The sequence below is a fragment of the Balaenoptera borealis genome, assembly GCF_965194805.1.
Source record: "Balaenoptera borealis genome assembly, chromosome: 14".
NCBI lineage: Eukaryota > Metazoa > Chordata > Mammalia > Artiodactyla > Balaenopteridae > Balaenoptera > Balaenoptera borealis.
The window spans coordinates 79,898,203-79,919,342 of NC_138875.1; the positions used below are offsets into that span (position 1 = coordinate 79,898,203).

Here is a 21,140-nt window from a genome sequence, read left to right on the forward strand (position 1 = left end):
CCTTACCATCAGAGACCTCTTATATCTTGAAGTCATACCTATAGCTCTTCAGCACTGAAAAAGCTGATTTTTAAAACAGGGCACTGGGGGATTCTCTCAAGTTCTTTTTCTTCTAAGCATGGGCTCTGATGGAACTAATGGAGGCTCAAGGGTTCCAAAGGCAGGAGGAAAAAGAGTTAGAACAGCAATTTCGACTGTAGCCAGAGAACTCTGAGATTCAACGGGGTCGCTCTCTTGTTCTGTTAGACCTTAGTTAGAAGGAAGGGAGATGGTCAGGACTAGCCAAAATGGACTAGCCAGTATGGTGACCTGTAAACTAGACTATGGCAGCCCTCGCTCAAGACTGCCATCTGCTGGACAACTGTTGCAATAACTATACAATTCTCCAACGAGGAGGTAAGGTTGTATGTGGCCAGGGACCCACCTTGCTGAGGACCAACAGACGCTGCTTCTCTTTCTCACTGGTGGCCAAGGAGGCAAACTGCTGCAGCTGCAGTGGCGTTGGAGGCGTGGTGATATCCAGGTAGTACCTGAAGGCCTGGAAGATGGTGCAGGGTGGGAGGCGATGCTCATCAGTCCAGTTACTGATAACCCCTGTGGAGGCACAAAGGAGGTGAGAGACGGGTCGGGGAGGAGAGTCTGGGCTCTGAGGGCTTAGGTCCAAGTTAGGGAGGCCATACCTGCTTCTGGGACTGAGGATGGGGTATGGAGAGCCAGACTGCCCCAGAGCCAAGTAACCCCTAGGCTGTCCACCTCCCATGTCCCTCATCTATACCCAGAGTCCTGGGGACCCTGTGATCACCTCCTGTGTGCAAGGAGCTTGTCCAAAATCAATCGATATTATTAACTCATTTAATCCTCATCACAATCCTAGGTGGTGGGTGCTATTATTATCTCTATTTTGCAGTTGAGAAAAATGGAAGCACAGAGAGGTTAAGGAATTTGCCCAAGGTCACACAGTACAAATGCATAAAGTCAGCCAGTATTGCTCCAGACCATGTTTTAACTACTATACAATACTGCTTCTATTTACTTTACTCCAGTACAGCCCCTACACACAAGCCTCTACTTCAAGATAAAAAGTACTGTTCCAACATGGACAAAGAACTGTCTGGGTTGGATTTATTAAGAGAAGGTATGCCTCTAAAGTGGTACCTTCCTAAGGGATTTTCAGTAGGGCTTCGGCTACAAACTGTTTTCACATTCTGCCCTGACTTCGTGTCCTAGCTCCTTTGTAGAGGGGATGTGTCACTGTAGTCTGGGCTACCACGTATGGTCACTGCAGTTCCTTGTATCTGAGTTCTGAGCTCACCTGCAGCTACTGAGATGAAGCACGGAGACCCATTTACCTTGGAAAGTTATTTAATAGGAATGTCAAGGATGGTCCCTGAAACAGGTTGGGACTTGATCTAATTTGATCAGAAATGTGGTTCAATCCCAGTGGACCACTGAGCTTCATAGAGTGCCTTTGGATTCTAAGAGGAGGCATGGGCGGACTCCAGCTGCTATTTACTTGGTGGCAGTGAGGCAGGGGTGATGAAGGAAGTTAGACGAGTAGCCTCTGCTAAGATCAGTGTCTAGCTGATGAAGGAAGGTAGAAGCCCCTTTGGCTCGAAGATGAACCATCAATGTCCTGGCTTCATGGACATTTGCTTAGCCAGTTGGGCCAAGGTTATTCAACCATGAGAAAGGAGGAGTCTTCAGTCTCATAAGCTGGGCGTGACAGAGACCCAGTCTCCTACCTGGAATGGTGATTGAGAAGAACAAGTCTCCTCTTCCCCAGATACCCACTGCCTTTGGGACTCCCTGGACAAGGGAAGCACCCTTGGGTGTAGCCTGGCCATAGTTACCCAAAGCCGTGTTTCGCTCCTCTAGCAGCTCCACCTTCACCAGCTGGTTGACCGGGGGTGCGTCCTCCAGCCGCTCGATCAGGGCATTCACGAGGTCCTCGTGGTTGCCGGGGAAGACGCCCAGGTGGTCCCCAGGCTGGTACTGCAGCTCCTGATTCCCGTTGGTGTGGAGACGCACGAAGATGGTTGATCGGCTGGGGGGAAGAGGAGGGGAACAGTGGGATGAGGGCCACCAGCTTCTGCCCACCTCCTTTGCTCCTTTGTCTGTCGCTGTGGCTACAACTCCCCTCCTTCCATTTCTCTCTGGGGCTCAGGCCAATCAGACTTCTGCCCCCATCATTCCACGCCGCGGCTTTCAGCAAGGTCACCCACGAGCTCCTCATGGCAAATCCGACCGCCGGCTCCCAGCACTCACTGTGGTCATCAGAGCAGCAATGGACGCAGCTGCTCACTTCCTCCTTCTCAACACCGTTCTCTTGAGCATCCCAGGCTCTCCTGATCTTCCCTCTGGCTGCTCCTCCTTAGTCTCCTTTGCCAGTTCCTTCTCATCTCCCCTCACTGGACACTGGAGCACCCCAGGGTTCAGTTCCCAGACCTCTTTGCTCTCCTGACTTCCTGCCCCTGCTTTGCTTTCCTCCGTAGCACTTACCATCAACTGACCTCCAGCAGAGTTTACTCCGTTACATGCTTTGTGGTCTGTCCCCCCTGCCTGCCCCCTGGCCCCCAGGACAATGTAAACTCTAGAGGGCAGGGAATTTGTCTGTTTTTTCCACTGTTCTATTCTGGCACCTGGGACAGTGCATGGCACATAGAAGGCGTTCAAAAAATATTTGTTGTTTGCAGGAACCTCAGACCCTCAGGATTAACCAGCTACTGGAATAGGCTCTGTTCTCTGTACCAATCAGAGTTCTGCCAGGAACCATTAGCCCATTGGAGCCACAGGCAATGATGTCCACATTCTGTGAAATTCCATCTCTCCTAGAAATCCCAAGCTCCACCCGCTTTTGCAACCAGGGTCCTCATCTTGTCATGGAAAAGGGAAAAGAACTTGGCCTTAAACTCAGGTTCTCGTTGTGCACAAATCCCACGATATTATAACATTTATGGAACTAAGGAGAAAACCCAGAGAGAAACTCGTTGATGCCTGCCAGGTCATGCCCTTTCTTTCGATTTTTGGATTTCAAGTGCAGGAGGCCTGTGCTAAGAATGAATTCTCAGACTAGGATTATTCTGGTCCTCTTTAAAGTTTTAGTACAGATATACCACATTTTTATACCTGAAAACTTTGGGATGGATGTCTACACTTTGGTAAATCAAATCTTTTTTGTATTCTTCGAGTTACATTCGCATTTTCAGATCCGCTTTTTTCTTCGTTGCCAACTGGTTTTCAGTTGACAGAGACACTTGATATTCAACGTGAAGTTTCTACATTCTCCGCGGTATGTAAATCAGCACTTGAATAGACCAATGGGACTCGCTATTTAAAAGAGTTTTTGGCACAGCCAAGGGCCCTTTTGTGCTGCAAATAGCCGCCATTATTAAAAATAGTTGTGCTGGCATATTTTGCATGGCACCCCTGTCCTTAGTATGGGGGGGAACTTGGTAACTGAAATTGTGAATGATGGTGGTGGGGTGTGGGGTCCCACTCTCCTTCCCTCGGCAGATTTTGTTCTCTCTGGGGCACTGATCTTACCTATTAAATGCGCTTGCGCGACTGATTCTGCTCTGAGCTCATACCAGTCTTTTGGTTCCTGGAGAGCAAGACATCAATCATCACGCCCTGCCAGCTCCAGGAAGGGGATTGGCAGAGGCTGACAGCCAGCAGAGGGCGCTGTGGGGTTGCTAATTTGGGAGCCTCCAGCGCCTAACACGGGAAGCCTTTGAAATGCCCGCAAATCAATTCCCACTTTCTCCCAGATCATCACGATTTCTTTCAGAAGTGTATTTGCCTCTGTTCCTTTGGCCAGTACAAAATAGAAATGCGGAGGACCCGAACTTGCTGAGCTGGCTCACACGCACAGCCATTTCCCCTAAGTCCTCTTGAACGTGGCCGAAGGTGGTCAGGCGGATAAGAGGCAGGGATGGGAATGGAGGGCAGGTGGGCCACAAGGTGGGCCCCGGCTCTGCTGGGAATTTGACCACGGACACTTTGCAAGCCGCTGACCAGGCATGGCATGTGGAGAATCCCGGCAGTGAATGGCTGCATGGCCCTAGGACACCTCAGTGGGCTGGTCCTTGAAGCTTTGCAGGAAGCTGATCCCCCAGTGGGTAGCACTAGCCTGGAGACTAATTGTCTTACATCTCAGTTCTGCTGGGGGTTTCTAAGTATAGGATTTTCTAAGCCTTTAAAAAAAAAAAAAAGCTTGGGACACATATGGGCCATTGAAAAGTTTTAGGGGAGGGTAAAAGGGCAACATTGGGAAGGCAGAGCCATTTGAGCCCTTTCCCCCAGAGTATCCCCTGCCTGTGATGTATTTATATTCATCTACAGGAGCATAACACACACACACACACACACACACACACACACACACTCACGCACACACTTGGCAATGGTTCAATGACAGGTTCGCAGATGAAAGAACAGTCTGCTAACGTCCAGCATTAAATGGAAAAAAAAAAACTAGCTCATGTTCGTTCTTCAAGGAAAAGAGTAAACAGTGTCTGCTGTGAGCAGTTTGAGTGAATAAGGTTCATACCTTCAACAAATTTGTATTGAGTGTCAGGCACTGTTCTAGGCACTGGTGAGAGAGTGATGGATAAAGATAACAAAGGGCCTGATTCTCATTGAGAAATAACTTAAAAAGATCTCAGATGGGGCTGATGATGAGGATGGGTGGATGCTGATGGGTTGGGGCAGTGGGCTAAGTGACTGGCAGATAAGGATGGTCAAGGAGGCCTCTCTGGTGATTTGACATTTGAGCAGAGATCTGAAGAATGAGAAGGAACGGACATACAAAGATCTGGGGGAAGAGTGTTTCCGAAAGGGGAAGCAGCATGTGCAAAGGCCCTGAGGTCGGAAAAAGTGTGGCACATTTGAGGAAGGGAAAGAAGGCTGGAGTGTTTGGAAGAGGGGTCAACACAGGGGTGGGTGGTACAGAAGGAGATCAGAGAGCTAGGCAGAGGCCAGATCATGAGGGTCTTGTCATGACCTGTCATGGCAAAGGAGTTTGAAGTTTTCCTAAGTCCAGTGGGAAGCTATTGGAGGATGTGAAGCTGTGGATGGACAGGCTTCCGTTTACATTCTTAAAAGATTAGTCTGCCTGCTATTTGGGAAATGGATCTTTGAGAGAAATGTCAAGAAACAAGGAGACAAGTTAGGTATCTCTGGCAGGCACTCAGACCACAGACAATCGTGGCCTTGCTTAAGGTGGTGGATGTAGATCTGAGATGTAGTTGAAACACAAGACCCACAGTACCAGCTGAGAGTTGGATGGATAGTGGGAGGGAAAGCGAGGAGGCAGGGAGGATGTTTAAGTCTTGGGCTTAAGTCAAATGTTGATGTCTTCTGTTGAGACGGTGAAGGCTGGAGAGAAGCAATTTTATCAGAGGGTAGCTGGGAATTAAGAGTTCTCCCATCAAGAACTCTCCGTTATAATGTCCCATCTTTCTCTGAGATACCCCAGCGCTCAGGGCCCCTTCAGCATCTTTGCTCCTATTCTCTCTTCCTAGATGTCCCGCCTCTATTCACCAGCCTATCTAAAGCCTACCCTGCGTTTCCCCTCCTTCTTCTGACTTCTAGGACCTATGATCCACACCCCACCCATTAGCGCTCCATGATACTCTTTTCTGTATGGTTTGCTAATTGCCGTATGTAGAAAATTTATTTCCTGGCCAGGCAGTAACTGTGGTCACTTTTCTCTTTAGAGTTGCAAGGATCACCTTCAAAAGGTGGCTTATATCCTCTTAAGCACTTTGCTTGCAATATAAGGGTCTCTTGTTGGGGGTGGGAGTGGTGGGTGTGTGATTCATGATATCTTGCTGTGGTCTCCTGGTTCAAACAGCTCGACTTTGGCCTTGGGCAGGGGAAAACAGGAGAGAGAGTCATGCTTTTTTACTCAATTATTCTTAAAAAAAAAAACCCCAAAACAAAACAACAACCGTATAAAGCCGGAAATGGTAGTGCTACGGAGTGTGCTTTTAAAGAGTTAAACGCCTAGACGCCATTTGATCCTTTTTGAGCTAATCCATAACTGATTTTAATACTATCTTCTGGTTCCTAACCTTGTTGAAATATCTTCTTGTAAGCTGCTCAGAGTCAACTGCCTTTCCAGAGGTGGATCGGGGGTTATTCTGGGACTTCAGTCCAACTTAGCATCAAAACATTTGCAAATTACCTTGCTTTTTATGTACTATGGTTTGGGGAGTAATTTTTGAGATCTGGGCTTTCACAGTTTGTCGCTGAAAGAAATTTCCAGTAGATTCTTAGTCCCTTCTCTTCCAATGCTACTGAAGTTGTACTTTTCCACAGGATGGAAATGGGGAGTATGATGTGTATTTCAAATACAGAGTCCCTTTCTATATCAGAGATCATTATGCTCTGAATATTGCGTTTAACTAATTATTCAAATGGATTAATTTCCCAGTCTATTTCTTTAGTGTTTGAGGATCTGGGAGAGAACATGAGAGCCCTGGGGCTCCATCCTGTTGGCCACTTTATCAAAAGTTTTACGTCCAGGCACAGAGAACAGACTTGTGGTGGCCAAGGGGAAGGGGGTTGGGGGAGGGATGGAGTGGGAGGTTGGGTTTGGCAGATGTAAGCTTTTATATATAGAATGGATAAAAAATAAGGTCCTACTGTATAGCACGGGGAATTATATTCAATATCCTATGATAAACCACAATGGAAAAGAATATTAAAAAAAGAATGTATGTATATGTATAACTGAATCACTTTGCTGTACAGCAGAAATTGACACAACAGTGTAAATCAACTACACTTCAATTAAAAAAAAAAGGTTTTAAGTCCACGTAGAAAGCACACATACTAAATTTGCAGGTGTATGAAGCTGGGATGGGTAAGGAATAGTAACGGGAATGAGGGATACGCTAGTTGCTGTGTGTGTGTTGTTTCTAATACTCACAGCAGCCTTGTAATGCTGTTGAGGCCATAGGTATAGCCATTTGGCATTTTGACCTTGGAGTCAGAGAACTGAGCCTGTGTGGCCTTGAAAAGTTACTTGCATTTTCTAATTGTCACTTTTCATATTTAAAACGTGGATGATACTAGTACTTACTTCCTGGGCTGGTCAGAACTCTGGGAGATCCTGCACAGAGAGGACTCGAAACAGTGCTTGGAACACAGAAAGTACTAGATAAACATTGGCAATCTTTATAGCCATCGATCTCATTTTAGGTAAGGAGACGGGTTCAGAAGACCCAAGGGACTTGCCCAAGGTCACACAGCTGACATGTGGCAGCGCTGGGGTCAGAACCCAGGTCTGTCCAGCTGGAGAGCCCACCCTTTGTACTATGCCAGGCAAAGAATCAAGATCTCAAAAGATCTTCATGGGCTATAACTGCAGAGTGAAAAAGATTCCATTCAACAGGGATCAATGCAAAGACTTTCTTTACTGCCAAAAAATTTACTTATACAAGTAGAGGGATGCAGAGACCTGGCCTGATCATTCTGAAAAGACTTCAAGTCCGAGAGCAGCAAGGACGTAAGCTTAATGGGAGAGCAGCATGGCGGTTAGGACAACACCTGCAATCCTGGGCGGCATCAGAGCATCCTGTCCAGATCGGGGATGGTAATAATAGCCTTAGTGCACTTGGTAGTGATCACAGGGCCTCCACTGCACTGTGACCAGGGCTGAGGAATGACATTTCCAGCAGGACAGAGTGTGTCTTTTTTACTAAAGCAAAAGGTTTGGGAAACCAGGTCTCAGGAAGAACAGTTGGAAGGAATGAGGACCAGGGAGAGATCGGTCACTGTCCTTGGCTATTGGCAGCTCTCTCATTTGGAAGAACTGACTCTGTTTTGGGTGTCACTGGAGAGTGCAACTTAGGATCAAAGTGCTAGGAACACTTGCTTTGGTTATAAGGAATAGGAAGATAATTTCTAACAATTAGGACCTCAAAACACAGAGGGGGCTGTTTTATAGGTTAATAAACCTCCCGTCATCCCAAAGGAATTTAAACAGAGACTGAGCAGGCATTTCTTAGGACAGCAGAGAAGAATTTTCCACAGGGAGATGTCTGGACTAAGTGATTTCTGACTAAGATGCACATTACAATGAACATTAGCAGTCTGAAAAGGGTGTGGTCTCTATTAAAAATTCCTCGAAAAACTTTCTCTTTCCCCTTTCCACAAGGATCGTCACCATTTACTTTTTTCATTCCTGCAGGTTGGAGCTTGGCAAAGGGAAAGCAGGAAACCAAGATGCTAGCGGCAAGGGGGTCTCGAGGACCCTTAGAGTGGTAATAGGAAGCCAGCCCTGAGTCCTCCTTCCTTGTTGTGGGTGGCATCTGGGGCACAGGTGAGGGGGTCAAGGTGTTCCTACCTGGATTTAGGACTCTGAAGGTTTTGACGGCTGAGGAGTCGAGCGGCTGAGACCCGCTTTTTGTGGACATTGGATAGACCTGGGGGGAGAAGAACAACAGTCTTCCTGTGATGGAGTTAAACAGTTGTCAGTAAAAAGTCTCCAGCTTCTCCTGACCCTCTCTTTACTGGAGGACTGAACTAAAGGGAGACCAAAGCAATGAAGCCCACCTTCTCTAAGGACCTTTCGGAGGTGAGAACTCCTGTCTTCCTTTCCCCCCATTGTCATGAACATCTCCCCAGGTGCGTGGTGGGAGGTACCTTGTGTGAGTTCTGGAGCTTCGGCCATGTAGGTGAGGCGGAACTTGTTCCTCTTCCAACTGCGGTCATTGCTGATGAGGGAGTTGTTTGCCTTCTCAATGTTGACGTCATCTCCCACGCAGAACACATCACAGGCTGCCTGTGGCACACACGGGGCTTTCAGTGACCTCTTTCGGCCAACAGCGTGCCTCCCAACAGCTCCAAGTCATAGCATGTATCCATCCATCCATCCACCCATCAACCCATCCACCGACTCATCCACCCATCCTCCTCCTCCCTCCATTCTTTCCTTCCTAGCGTTCATCCACCCATCCATCCATCCCTCCACCCATTCACCCATTCTCCCATCCACCCACTCATCTACCCACCCTCCCTCCCTCCATTCCTCTCTTCCATCCATTCATCCACCTATCCATCCATCCATCCATCCACCCATTCACCCATTCTCCCATCTACCCTTCCATCAACCCATCCACCCATCCTCCTTCCCTCCATTGCATCCCTCCATTCATCCATCCATCCTCCTTTCCTCCCTTCCTCCCTCTCTCCCTTCCTCCTTTCCTTCCCTCCCTCCTTCCATCCATCCATCCATCCATCTATTCATCCACCCATCCATCCATTCCTCCATCCATCCACCCATCCTCCCTCCATCCTCTCTTCTTCCCTTCCTTCCCTCCCTTGTTCCTTCCATCCATCCATCAGTCCATCCATCCACCCATCCATCCTTCTCTCCATCCATTTATCCACTCATCCACTCATCAACCAATCCACCCTCACTTTTTGAGTGCCTTTGATGGGCTGGACATACCACATTTACTATTGACTTTGGGACCTAACCTCTATTTAATATGTAACTCTATTATGTCATTTATTTCTAAAACCAACTTTTGCAGAGGCTTAACATTAAACAAGAAAGTAAACACCTTAGAAATTTCCTATCTTCCTCTAAAGATTTAAAAATTATAGTAAAGGCAGAATATATTGCATGTTTGGATACCTGCATATAAAATTTTTCTTTTTCTTTTTTTGCCAAGTTCATAAGTTCTCCAACTTTATTGATTCTAAGAATTACTGTTCAGAATTCAGATTTTTGGAGGTTAAAAACCATGGATAATTCCAAAGGTTTTCAAAGGTAGGTTTTTTGAATACCATTTTTTGGCCTCATGTTGATTTTAAAATAATCCAAATGTCCATTTGCTGATGAGTGGAGAAATAAAATATGGTATATCTATAAAATGGAATATTATTTTGGCTGTAAAAAGGAATGAAGTACTGATATATACTATAATGTGGATGCACCAGGAAAGCATTAAGCTAAGTGAAAGAAGTCAGTTACAACAGACCACATATTATGATTCCATTCATATGAAATGTCCAGAATAGGCAAATTTATAGAGACACAAAGTAGATTTAGTGGTTGGTAGGGCTGGGAGGATGAGGGATGTGATAGCTTAAAGGGTATGATGGCTTGTAACAGGCCCTGCTTCTGCGATGCTCAATGTTGCCTGATTGAAGTCAAGAACCACTCAATTATCTCCAGGTATAAAAAGAGCCAAGTTATCTTGGTTCTCTTTGCCTAGGAAGAAATGCTGGCACAAGTTTATCAACACAGCCTCCTCACTCACATATCCTTATAGCTCAGGGGCCTCAGTTTCCCCTTTTGCTCCTTTGTGAGGATGAAAAGTGTCAACTGACTGACAGAAGGTTGCACAGTCCCCTTTCTCCTGGGGCTGCTGACAACAATGCATTCCAGGGCCAAAGAAGGAGCAGGTAAAGGTGGGTCCACATTCATTGCTTTTTTGTTTTTCCCAGGATGGCCAATTGCATCACGCCCCACATGCATATGGAGGCCATTGCTCATTCATTCTCTTGACCTCATATCTAGAATAACGCTATCCAATAGGATGTCCTATCATGATGGACACATTCTAATTGTCTAATATGGTAACCACTAGCCACTAGTGGCTATTGAGCACATGAAATGTGGCTTGTGCAGCTGAGGAGTGGAATTTTAAATTCTACTTAATTTACATCTAGTTGTATATATGTTATTTACAAGGTTGTACAATCACTACCACTATCCAGTTTCAGAACATTTCCCTCAACCCAGAAGAAACCCTGTACCCATTAGTAGCCACACCCATTTTCCACTCCCGCCACCAAACCCCTGGCAACCACTAATCTACTTTCTGTCTCTATGGATTTGCCTATTCTGGACATTTCATGTAAATGGAATCATACAGTAAGTGTCCCTTGTGTCTGGCTTCTTTCACTTAGCACGTGTTTTCAAGGTTCATCCTTGTAGCATGCATCAGCACTTCATTCCTTGTTATGTCCAAATAATTCCATTGTACGGACACACAACATTTAATTTATCCATTCATCATATTTAATGTTACTTAGTTTATATTTAAATTTAAATGATCACTTGTGGCTAGTGGCTATTGTATAGGTCACTGAAGATCTAGCACAAGAGGAATAAGATTGTCAAAGCAGACAAACTGGTGAGATTTGAGATCCAGCCCAAGGCATGGCCCCCTGGTTTGGTTAACTAACACTATGTTTTTTTGTTTACTTGTCTACCAAATGTGAGTGAGGGATGGATTCCTCCCAGCCCTGAAATTCCAAGACTCTATAATTTTTTATAGACCAACTCTTTACCCTTAATGCAGGAGGTTGGATTCTGGTTGGAAACTGTGTATCTTAAGACCACCCAAACTCATCTGAATTGTTTGAAGCTGTCTCCTGGTTGGATACATGAGGGAAATACCAAGGATTTTCTCAAGTTTCTTCTATCTCTGATAGTTTAGGTACTCTGTCCTTGGGGGTCACTGGGGATATGACTTCTCCCCCTGGGTCTCTGAGATCTGGGCAGATGGTTACCTTGAAGACCTTCTTGGCCCAGGTCCTGAAAGCCTCTTCCTGCCCACAGAGCTCATCCCCCTCCCTCATCTTCAGGATCCTCTCCCCACCCAGCTCCTCCAGGAGTGTGTCCACGGCATGTCCAAAGGCGCAGAAGTGAGGGTACGCCCGCGAGCCAAGGCCGAACACGGAGAACCTGCCAAGAAGACAACAGAAGTTCCAGGCTAGGGGACTGGGGAGGCGTTGGGGGGGTGTCTGGGGTTATGGACTGTTATGTCCCCCCAAATTCATATGTTGAAGCCCTCTCCCCCAATGTGACTATATTTGGAGATGGGGCCTTCAAGGAGGTAACTGAGGTCAAATGAGGTCATAAGGGTGGGGCCCTAATCCAGTAGGACTGGTGTCCTTTAAGAAGAGGGAGAGACACCAGAGAGCTCTCTCTCTTTCTCTCCCCCCACCACACGCTCACAGAGGAAAGGCCATGTGATGACACAGCAAGAAGGTGGTTGTCTGCAAGCCAGGAAGAGACGCCTCACCAGAAACCAATCCTACTGGTACCTTGATCTTGGACTTTTAGCCTCCAGAACTGTGAGAAAATAAATTTCTACTGTTGAAGTCCCCCAGTGCATGGTATTTTGTTATGGCCGCCCAAGCAGACAAAGACCTCTGGTATCTCCAGAAGGACGGTGTTTAGCCCGTGATGGTCAGACTACCCCAAGCCCATCTGGGGAAGGCCATCTTTAAGCCTGGGAGCCCCCAGCCCTGCTCTCCCTTCCTTCTGGTCTCTGCTAGGTATTACTGTCCTCAGGAGAAAAGTCCCAGTTGGTCCTAAGGAGGATGAGTTGGGGATAGTGGTGACCCAGAACAATTGGCTGTTTCTTGTGTGTCCATTTCTAAGCTGGACTAACTGGGGAAATGAGTCTACATTAGAGGAAGACTTGACTCTACTCATGATACAGTCAGATTAGTTTTAAGTACAAAGAGAATGAAAATCCTAGCATAGTAGTTCTAGGGGACCTGAGTTAACGAGGAGATCAGGACTTGTCATTAACACATCCAGTGTTGGTGTGTAAACAGGTTCTTCTAAAAGGGATTGAAAGGTTTATAAATATGCTGGCTCCACCCCTTGCAATATCTGTGAAATTGATTTGCTTCACAAAGTCTCTTTGCATAGATACCACCAAGAAAGTGTCGGTGTTTGAATCAATGGGCGTCAAGTTAATGAGATTTTTCTGAAGTCTGGGAAGTGGAGGGCTGTGTCCCAGGTGGCCCCTCAGTCCTGCAGAGACTTGATGTCACATTTCCAGGACTTGGTCCTGGCTGTGGGTCTTGACCTCATTGGGACTGGATGGACAGCTTTATAAGTGGGACACGAACAACACCCCAAATTGCTTATTTCCCATGTTGGAGGGTCCCATGGTGACTGCCAATTCAGACAAGCCAAGGAGTGGGGCTATTTAGCCTACTCCTTACAGGGTCTGGCTCTGCTCTTGAATCTCTTCTTTAGAATGATGGAGCCAGGGTGGTGAAAGATTGAGATGGAGGATGAGGGAAGGAGGTGGGGCAAGTTGGGAAGGGACCCTCTGTTATTGGAGAATGAATTTGAGTTGGGGTCCAGGAGTCTCAGAGATCAAGTGAAGGTTAACATAGGTTAATATCTACTCCTTTTAAATCTACATTTATGCTTTTCATCTCATTCTCCTCTCCTCTCCTGCCCTTCTTTCCCTGGGGTTCCAGAGCCTTTCCAAGGGAAGGATGTGGGATTAGGTAGCAAGTTTCCCCAGCACTCCTTCACCCACAATCCTCCTTTAGCTGGATTCCTTACCTTTTCCCCGCAGGGCAGTGGCCTGACAGGTGGAAAGAGCTGGTGGCCAGGAGAGGACTGGTTAAAGGATGCAGGAAGCAGCACTTCTGCCCCCCAGCCATCCCCCTTAGCCTAACACAGATTTGGAAACTCTTCGCGCTAGTCATGCCTTGTGGTTAAGGCATTGTTCCCCGAACCTCCAATATTTATTATGTTCGAGACATCCGCCATACTTGACCACCACCCATACTGTTATTTACTTAGTAGTGTTGTTTACTTTGCTTTTAATTTGTACTCACTGGCTATTCAAACCCACCCGTGTTCACTAAGAGTTGGTCCGGGTGATTAATTCATTAACATGCTTCCTGATGCACCTGAAGGTCTGTGTCACAGCTACTTCCTAGGTTCACATTTCATCACAGTCTTCATCTTATGGTTTCAAAATTCCTATTTTAAGCTTCCAAAACAGAAGTTGGCAAACTTATTATACATGGGGCCAGATAGTAAATATTTTCAGGCTTGTAGGCCAAGAAGGAAAATCAAAGCTATTTTGTAGATACCCATATGACAAAAAAGAAAATATATTCCTGCATACTTTTGGACAAAATTAAAAATACAATAATAATAATAATAGTTGCTGGGTACAATTTTTTAGTTATATATGTCTACTAATGAGAAGAATGGAATTCTTTTTTGGGGGGAGAGCATTTTGCTTAATTGGGGTTCAAAGGTAATGTTTTCTATCATCAAATAAATTGTAATTGTTCTTCTGTAAAAACCATTCTGAGCTCATGGGCTGTACAAAAGTATACAGTGGTCAGGCTGAATTTGGCCCATGGGCTGTAGTTTGCCAACCTCTGCTCTAAGCCATGATAGATTTAGTAAGGGAAAAATAGGTCTGACCGTCAAACCATGGATGTTTCAACGTCAAGCTAAAGAAAATGAACTGATGTCAAAACCCATCAGTTCAAGGGTGAACCAAGGGTGAACCCTAATGTAAACTATGGGCCCCAGGTGACAATGGTGTATCAGTGTAGCTTCATCAGTTGTGTAAATGCACCACAGTGGTGGGGGATGCTGATGGTAGAGGAGGCCGTGTGTGCGTGTGTGTGTGTGCGTGTGTGTGAGTGTGTGTGTGTGTGTGTGGGGGTGGGCAGGGAGTATATGGGAAATCTGTGCCTCCTCCTCAATTTTGCTGTGAAGCTAAAACTGCTTTAAAAAAAATAAAGTTTATTAACAAGCGTACTGATGGGCACTTTCCTGGCGGTCCAGTGGTTAGGACTCGGCACTTTCACTGCCATGGGTTCGATCCCTGGTCAGGGAACTAAGATCCTGAAAGCCGCGTGACTCAGCCAAAAAAAAAAAAAAGGGTACTGATGAAAACAATACTTGAATATCTGGGAACCCTGTGATCTCTGTCGTCTGCTAAGCACTGTCCTGAGCCGGTGTGGAGAAGGTTCAGTTGGTGAAGGTCTAAGAGATTTGTGGCCGGGCCTGAACACACTGCTTACATCAAGCCTCATCTTGACCAATATCTGTCAAACCAAGGGCTTGACATCCAGTTTTCTTTCTTTCCAAATACCCATTAAACCGAATTCACAACCATTGAAATATAAAACATCTGTCCATGTGCTATCTAAAATGCTCTCATGGGATGTGACTATGCTTTGGGTGACATGGGGTGAGGACAGTATTTTTTTGAATCTGACTGCACATTGGAGGCAATTAGGGAGATTTAAATAAAAAGAAAAAGCAATGCTTGGGCCCAATTTTAGACCAACTACATCAGAATCTCTGGAAGTGGAGCTAAGTTATCTGTATACTGCAAACACCTCCAGGTGATTTTGATGAGCACCCAAGGGTGGGAACCACTGGGTCATGGCAGGGTGTCCCCAGAAGAGAGGAGAATGAGATGAAAAGCATGAATGTAGATTTAAAAGGAGTAGATATTAACCTGTGTTAACTTTCACTTGATCTCTGAGACTCTTGGACCCCAACTCAAGTTCATTCTCCAATAACAGCACTTACAAAGGGAGCTCGCTGAGTGACGTGTGGGGCACTAACACCCTTCAGCACAAAGGATGTGAAATTTGTGTGATGGGGTGAAACTTGGGTGACAGGGGCTCTGAAGTCATGTGATAGGAAGAGGTCACAGGAGGGGTCCAGGTAGTGTGCTTTAATGGGGGAAGGATGTCCCCAAAGAGCCAGAGTGCAGCTGGTTATTCGAGGGATAAACAGACATGGAAGGGAGACCCCCCCCCCCAGCCTCCAAGAAAGAGCCCACTTTGTAACTCAGTCCAGCTCTGCAAGAGCCTTCGTCGTCCCTGACACCCTGGGCCCCTCGCTCACCTCACATTCGCCAGGGGTCCCGCGCTCTCAAAGTTGTCTCTGAGGTCCGGCCCATCGCCCGATGATTTGCGGGAGTCGGAGTAGGAGGAAACACTGTTGAAACGAACCTTGTAGCTCCTGCCAAGATGAAAGAGAGTCTGTGAGCTCTGGCTTGGAGCCCCCTCCTGGGGTCAACACCCGATGGCTCTCCAAATCACCAGTCCTGGTTCTAGGGCCTTCCCTTGGGTCTTGAGTGAGACCATAACACACCTATGGCTTTGTCTAGAATGTATCAACTCACCCTTGCCTGCCAAAAATGACACCTAGACATCATTTGATGCTACCTGTTGGTGGTTGCCAAGGGGAGGGGGTGGGGGGAGGGTTGGAGTGGGAAGTTGGGGTCAGCAGATGGAAGCTTTTATATACGGAATGGATAAACAACAAGGTCTTACTGTATCAGCACAGAGAACTAGATTCCATATCCTATGATAAACCATAATGGAAAAGAATATATAAAAAAAGATTGTATATATATATGTATAACTGAATCACTTTGCTGTACAGCAGAAATTAACACAACATTGTAAATCAACTATACTTCGATAAAAAAATATTAAAACTGAAAAAAAGAGAAAAGTTTCAGACCACACTTGAAAGAAAGAACAGAAAGAACAGTCCATTCCTTAACCCATCAGACCATGTTTCCTTGCTTCCCAAATTTTAATGAGTACAGGAATCATTCTGAGATCTTGTTAAGCAGCACATCCTAATTCAGTAGGTCCAGGGTAGGGCCTCAGATTCTGCATTTCTAACAGGAGATGCTGCTGGTCTCCTCCCCTCACACTGAGTAGCCAAGAACTACACTCGTGCTGTCTACTACAGTAGCCATAGGCTGTGTGTGGCTATTTAAAGTTAAATTCATTCAAATTCAATACAATGAACCATTCTGTTCCCCACGTGCACTAGCCTCGTGTCAAGTGCTCAATAGCCATGCGTGGCTAGTGGTTGCCGTACAGGATGGTACAGATATAGAACATTTATATGCTCGTAGAAAGGTTTATTGGATGGTGCAGGACTACCCCATTCAACATTCTTTCTTTTTAAAAATCTTTTTCCATTTTTAAAAATTGAAGTATAGTTGATGTACGATATTAAGTTACAGGTGTGTAATCTAGTGAGTCACAATTTTTTCTTTAAAGATTTATTGATTGATTGATTGATTAATTGCTATGTTGGGTCTTCGTTTCTGTGCTAGGGCTTTCTCTAGTTGTGGCAAGCGGGGGCCACTTTTCATCGCGGTGCGCGGGCCTCTCACTATCGTGGCTTCTCTTGTTGCGGAGCACAGGCTCCAAACGCGCAGGCTCAGTAGTTGTGGCTCACGGGCCTAGTTGCTCCGTGGCATGTGGGATCTTCCCAGGCCAGGGCTCGAACCTGTGTGCCCTGCATTAGCAGGCAGATTCTCAACCACTGTGCCACCCGGGAAGCCCCGAGATTCACAATTTTTAAATGTTATATACTCCATTTATAATTATTATAAAATATTGACTATATTCCCTGTGTTGTACAATATAACATTGTAGCTTATTTTATACATAATAGTTTGTACCTCTTAATCCCCTATCCCTATCTTGCACCTCCCCCTTCCCTCTCCCCACTGGTAACCATTACAACATTCTCTTTCAATAAAGTTTTGGTCTTCAGACATTTCAAGGGTCTCTCACATTTCACATTTCAAGTAAACATGAAAAATGTTCAGCACTGACACAGCCTGAAAAGAGACTGGATTTCTTATGAAGTTGTTTCAAAGGGGAAGAAAGATGTCATTGGGATCTCAGCATCAGAGGCTCAGGAGCCTTGAGATTTAAAAAAAACAAAACCATGAATGGTTTTCCAGTTTTCCTTTAAAAGTGGTAAGTCTTGTTCTCAGATAAGGCAAAAACCAAACCAAACCAAACCAAACCAAAAACGTCTCCAAGAGCAACAAAACAAAACAAACCCCTAAACTAAAAAACCCCATAAAACTCTCAAATCAAAACCCAAAACACAAAAACTCAACACACAAATCTGAGTGCAAAAGCCAAAAAAAGAAATTGCACATTCTGGCAGCAGGGTTTCTAAGCTGGATGTTCTTCAAAGTTTTCGCTCCAGCATCAGGAAAGTTCTAAATATATGTAAGTGTATTTGCTGCCCTAAAATAGTCTCACATTGAGTCACTTCTCCAAATAAGTCCTGTAACATATCAGGGGGTGGCTGTGTTGTTAGTGTGGGAAGGATGGTTGACGGTTGTGGGGTAAAAATAACAGCACTTGTGTTTGTATGAGGCTCGAGGTTTCTCCAAATGCGTTCCTCTTTGTTATTATCCTTCGATCCTTGCAACAGCTCCCAGAGGTGGCTGGGGGCAGAGGTAGTTTCTCCCCATTCGGCAGATGAGAAAGACGAGGCCCAGAGAGGTCAAGCAGCTTGCTCAAGGTTACTCAGCGTGTTAGTGTCACAGCCTGGGTTAGAACTCAGGTCTCCTTGAGACCTGGGTGTGGCCTTGGATGCTGCAGCATTGGGCATGCGCACACATACCTACCAACATGCACACAAGCGCTCACACCACTCATGCACACACATGAACACAAGGCATACACGTGCACACACACGCTCTACCTGCGCCGGCTGTCATGGGCTGCAGCCAGACCGTGGACTTCTGTGTCACCTCGGGGGAGGGGAGGCCCTTTACGGGGAAAGAAACGCAAGGGTTCCGGGTACCTAGAGGGGAGAATGGATGGTGCCCTATCTCTCCCTGAAGGAGGCGTGAGGGGGACCTACTGGAGGCCACCAGGATAGGGTGGGAAGGAGAGAGGCAGGGAGAGAGGACTAAGGTGTTGGCCTTGAGCACAGAAGGAAGGCTGACCACCTGGGACTCAGCTGTCCCCTGGATATGGAATGTAGGCAAGTTTGGCAATGTGTGCTTGGCTGAAAGAAAACCAAGAGGGATGTTGTGCAGAACGCAGCCTCTAACCACCAGCCAGCCATGGCATCCAATGCTCAACTTCAGACCCGTTCTGTGGTGGAGGAAACACTGCGATTCTCTCACAGAAAGGCGGCTCTGTATGCACATGCCGTATGTTCTCTACTTTGGGGGGATTTAAGGGTTTTTCAAGGGTAATTTTGGTTACGGGTGTTTGTCACCTTATGAAATATCTTTAGAACCGAACCCCATGTTAGATGCCATTTTACCAGGAACATCTTTTGACCTCAGGCATTTTTCACCTTATGAGATATCCTTTTTTTTTTTTTTTTTTGCCTGTACTGTGCAGCTTGTGGGATCTTATAGTTCCTAACTAGGGATTGAACCCAGGCCCTCAGCAGTGAAAGTGCCAAGTCCTAACCACTAGACAGCCAGGGAATTCCCGAGATATCTTTTGAGGTCAGCCTCCACGTTAGTGGATGCAACTCCATCAGATGGAAAAGTTCTAGGGAAAGAAACTCACTGATTCTGAATGTAGGTTTCCAAAGGGCGGCCATAATAAGAACTGATATTTACATAGTGCTCAACTTTTCATAGGATGCTGACATCTGTTTTCTAATTTGATTCTTACAAATTAGAAAGTTCATGCAGGTGGAATAAACCCAATGTGATGGAAAAAGAAACTGAGGCACAGGGCTGTGAAGTGACCAAAGACCAAATAATCCGCCCCAGAGGATGATAGACACCCACTGGTTAAAATCAGTCACAAATGAACTTCAGGTCACAAAACTACCCAGAACTCAGATGTGAGCCCCAAATGCCAAAAGACAATTTTCAGTTACCCTCACAGGGTGTCATGTGACACTGGCGGGTCATTCACTTACTTCCTTTCCTCGTGCACAGAGTTGGGGTGCCTCATTTCCATCAAAGCGCAGCCAAATTTCTGGAGGCCGAAAGAGATAAGCAAAATGTGAGGCATGCGTGATTAAATCTGGAACGGGGTCGGGGAGAGGGTCTGGGGACCTAACTGGCAAAAGAGGAGCCTGATGCCTGGGGGCCAGGGTGTCAGGGGCTTGGGCTGGGCAGCAATGCTGCATGTGGAAGAGGGCTGTTTATAAAGGGCTACAGGTATGGACTCCCCCTCACCACCTCCAGCACACAAATCCCCTTTGTGGCTTTCTACAAAAATATTGTCCCTGCTTCTTTCATCTGGAGCAGGGGACACCAAGCTCTTGATTGGAGCATCCATTCCAAAGAGGTAGTTCACTCAGGTGACAACATTTTCACTAGGGATCGGCTAGTCAGTGGACACCAATAGATTGAAGACTTGGAATTGTCCAATCTTGGCAGAACTTGGATCCAAATTGAGGTCACTGGCTTTGAGGCTTTGGAGGATTTGCTACTGGATAGCAGGTGTAACCGATTCCCCTCTTTTCTGCTGATGGAAACACGTGCCAGAACAGGTAAAAGCTCATCTCACCTCCCCATTCTCAGGGGGGTCTCCATTTCCAAAGGTGCTGGTAACCACCAGGACCAGAGTTTCATGCTCCAGGTGTACAATGTCATATTCTTCCATGGACATCACCTACGTAGCAGAATGAGGGGTGGGGAGAGGAAGGAAGAAGGTGATGAGAAGAGAGAAGGGGTAGGAGAGAACAAAGTGATGGGGGAAGAGAAGAGAGAGAGGAAGAAGATGAGTCATCTTAAGCCATCTCCTGTGGAAGGAGATCCAAAGGTTCTGGGTGCCACTATTTCAATGGGCTCAAGTGGGTAGAACCAATAGCTTGTTGGCAGTGTGGGACCTTTCTGTGGTCACCAGTGGCCTGAAGGACTACAGAGAGTCTGGGGCAATGGGTTGGCTGTCAGTAAAGACAGATCTTGATTAAGACTCCTGGGCTTCTTACAACCAAAGGATGCTGGAATCTTCTTGATCACATTTAGGCTGGGAATGACCCAGCTGGATTTGACCAATTGTCTGCTCTGCTTCCTTTCTAATCCTCCGTCCAGCAGTGTGGAGGACCTGGGCCAAACAGGTCTGAGATACCTGCCTTAGGGAAAGATTGTTTTGCCCTATATCTTAGCATTACTTGAGCAACGTTTCTCAAAGTAGGTTCTAGAGAAGCCTAGTCTCCTGAGATGCTCCTTAAAAGTAAGTGATCCATAAGCAAACATCTTTGGGAAACATTTATATTCTCTCCTCTCCTCTTTTGGGAATGATAACACGTACGTGCAGATTAAAGGCTCTGAGAATTCCTGCAGCAAAGAAACCCACTGAAATGTATTAAAGGCAGAGCTTCCCAAACTGACTCCAGAATTGTCTTTCATAAACTTTCTAATATTTTGCTCTTGGGATGGGGGTTATGATTCCTGGACTCCTGGAGGGTTCCCAGGGAGAGAACCATCAGAGTCCCCTGAAATATATGCAAATGTGCATGAGTGAGTTGATGGGCATCTTCAGATGTGCTATCACCCATTCTCAAAGGATTCTTCTTTGCTGAATTCCTTCTCTCCCCTCCCCAACTTTACCATGAAGGGTCA

The 21,140-nt window shown here is 46.1% G+C and overlaps 1 protein-coding gene and 1 long non-coding RNA gene across 5 annotated transcripts in view; one reads left to right on the plus strand and one right to left on the minus strand.

The window, feature by feature from the left end:
• LOC309611398 overlaps positions 1-21,140 on the plus strand; it is a 545,103-nt gene that overhangs the window by 103,293 nt on the left and 420,670 nt on the right. The window lies entirely within an intron of this gene.
• Positions 1-21,140, minus strand: part of NOS1 (nitric oxide synthase 1) — a 200,128-nt gene that overhangs the window by 16,203 nt on the left and 162,785 nt on the right. For 2 of the 4 annotated variants that reach the window (XM_082355691.1, XM_082355692.1), the window contains exons 15-23: positions 20,083-20,187; positions 19,487-19,545; positions 18,299-18,400; positions 15,668-15,784; positions 11,536-11,710; positions 8,653-8,791; positions 8,354-8,432; positions 1,851-2,044; positions 425-594 (exon numbers count right to left, since the gene is read on the minus strand). In XM_082355691.1, the coding sequence (XP_082211817.1) occupies positions 425-594; positions 1,851-2,044; positions 8,354-8,432; positions 8,653-8,791; positions 11,536-11,710; positions 15,668-15,784; positions 18,299-18,400; positions 19,487-19,545; positions 20,083-20,187 (1,140 nt within the window). The remainder of the gene's footprint in view (positions 1-424; positions 595-1,850; positions 2,045-8,353; positions 8,433-8,652; positions 8,792-11,535; positions 11,711-15,667; positions 15,785-18,298; positions 18,401-19,486; positions 19,546-20,082; positions 20,188-21,140) is intronic. The other 2 variants (XM_082355693.1, XM_082355694.1) reach the window with 1 other exon arrangement.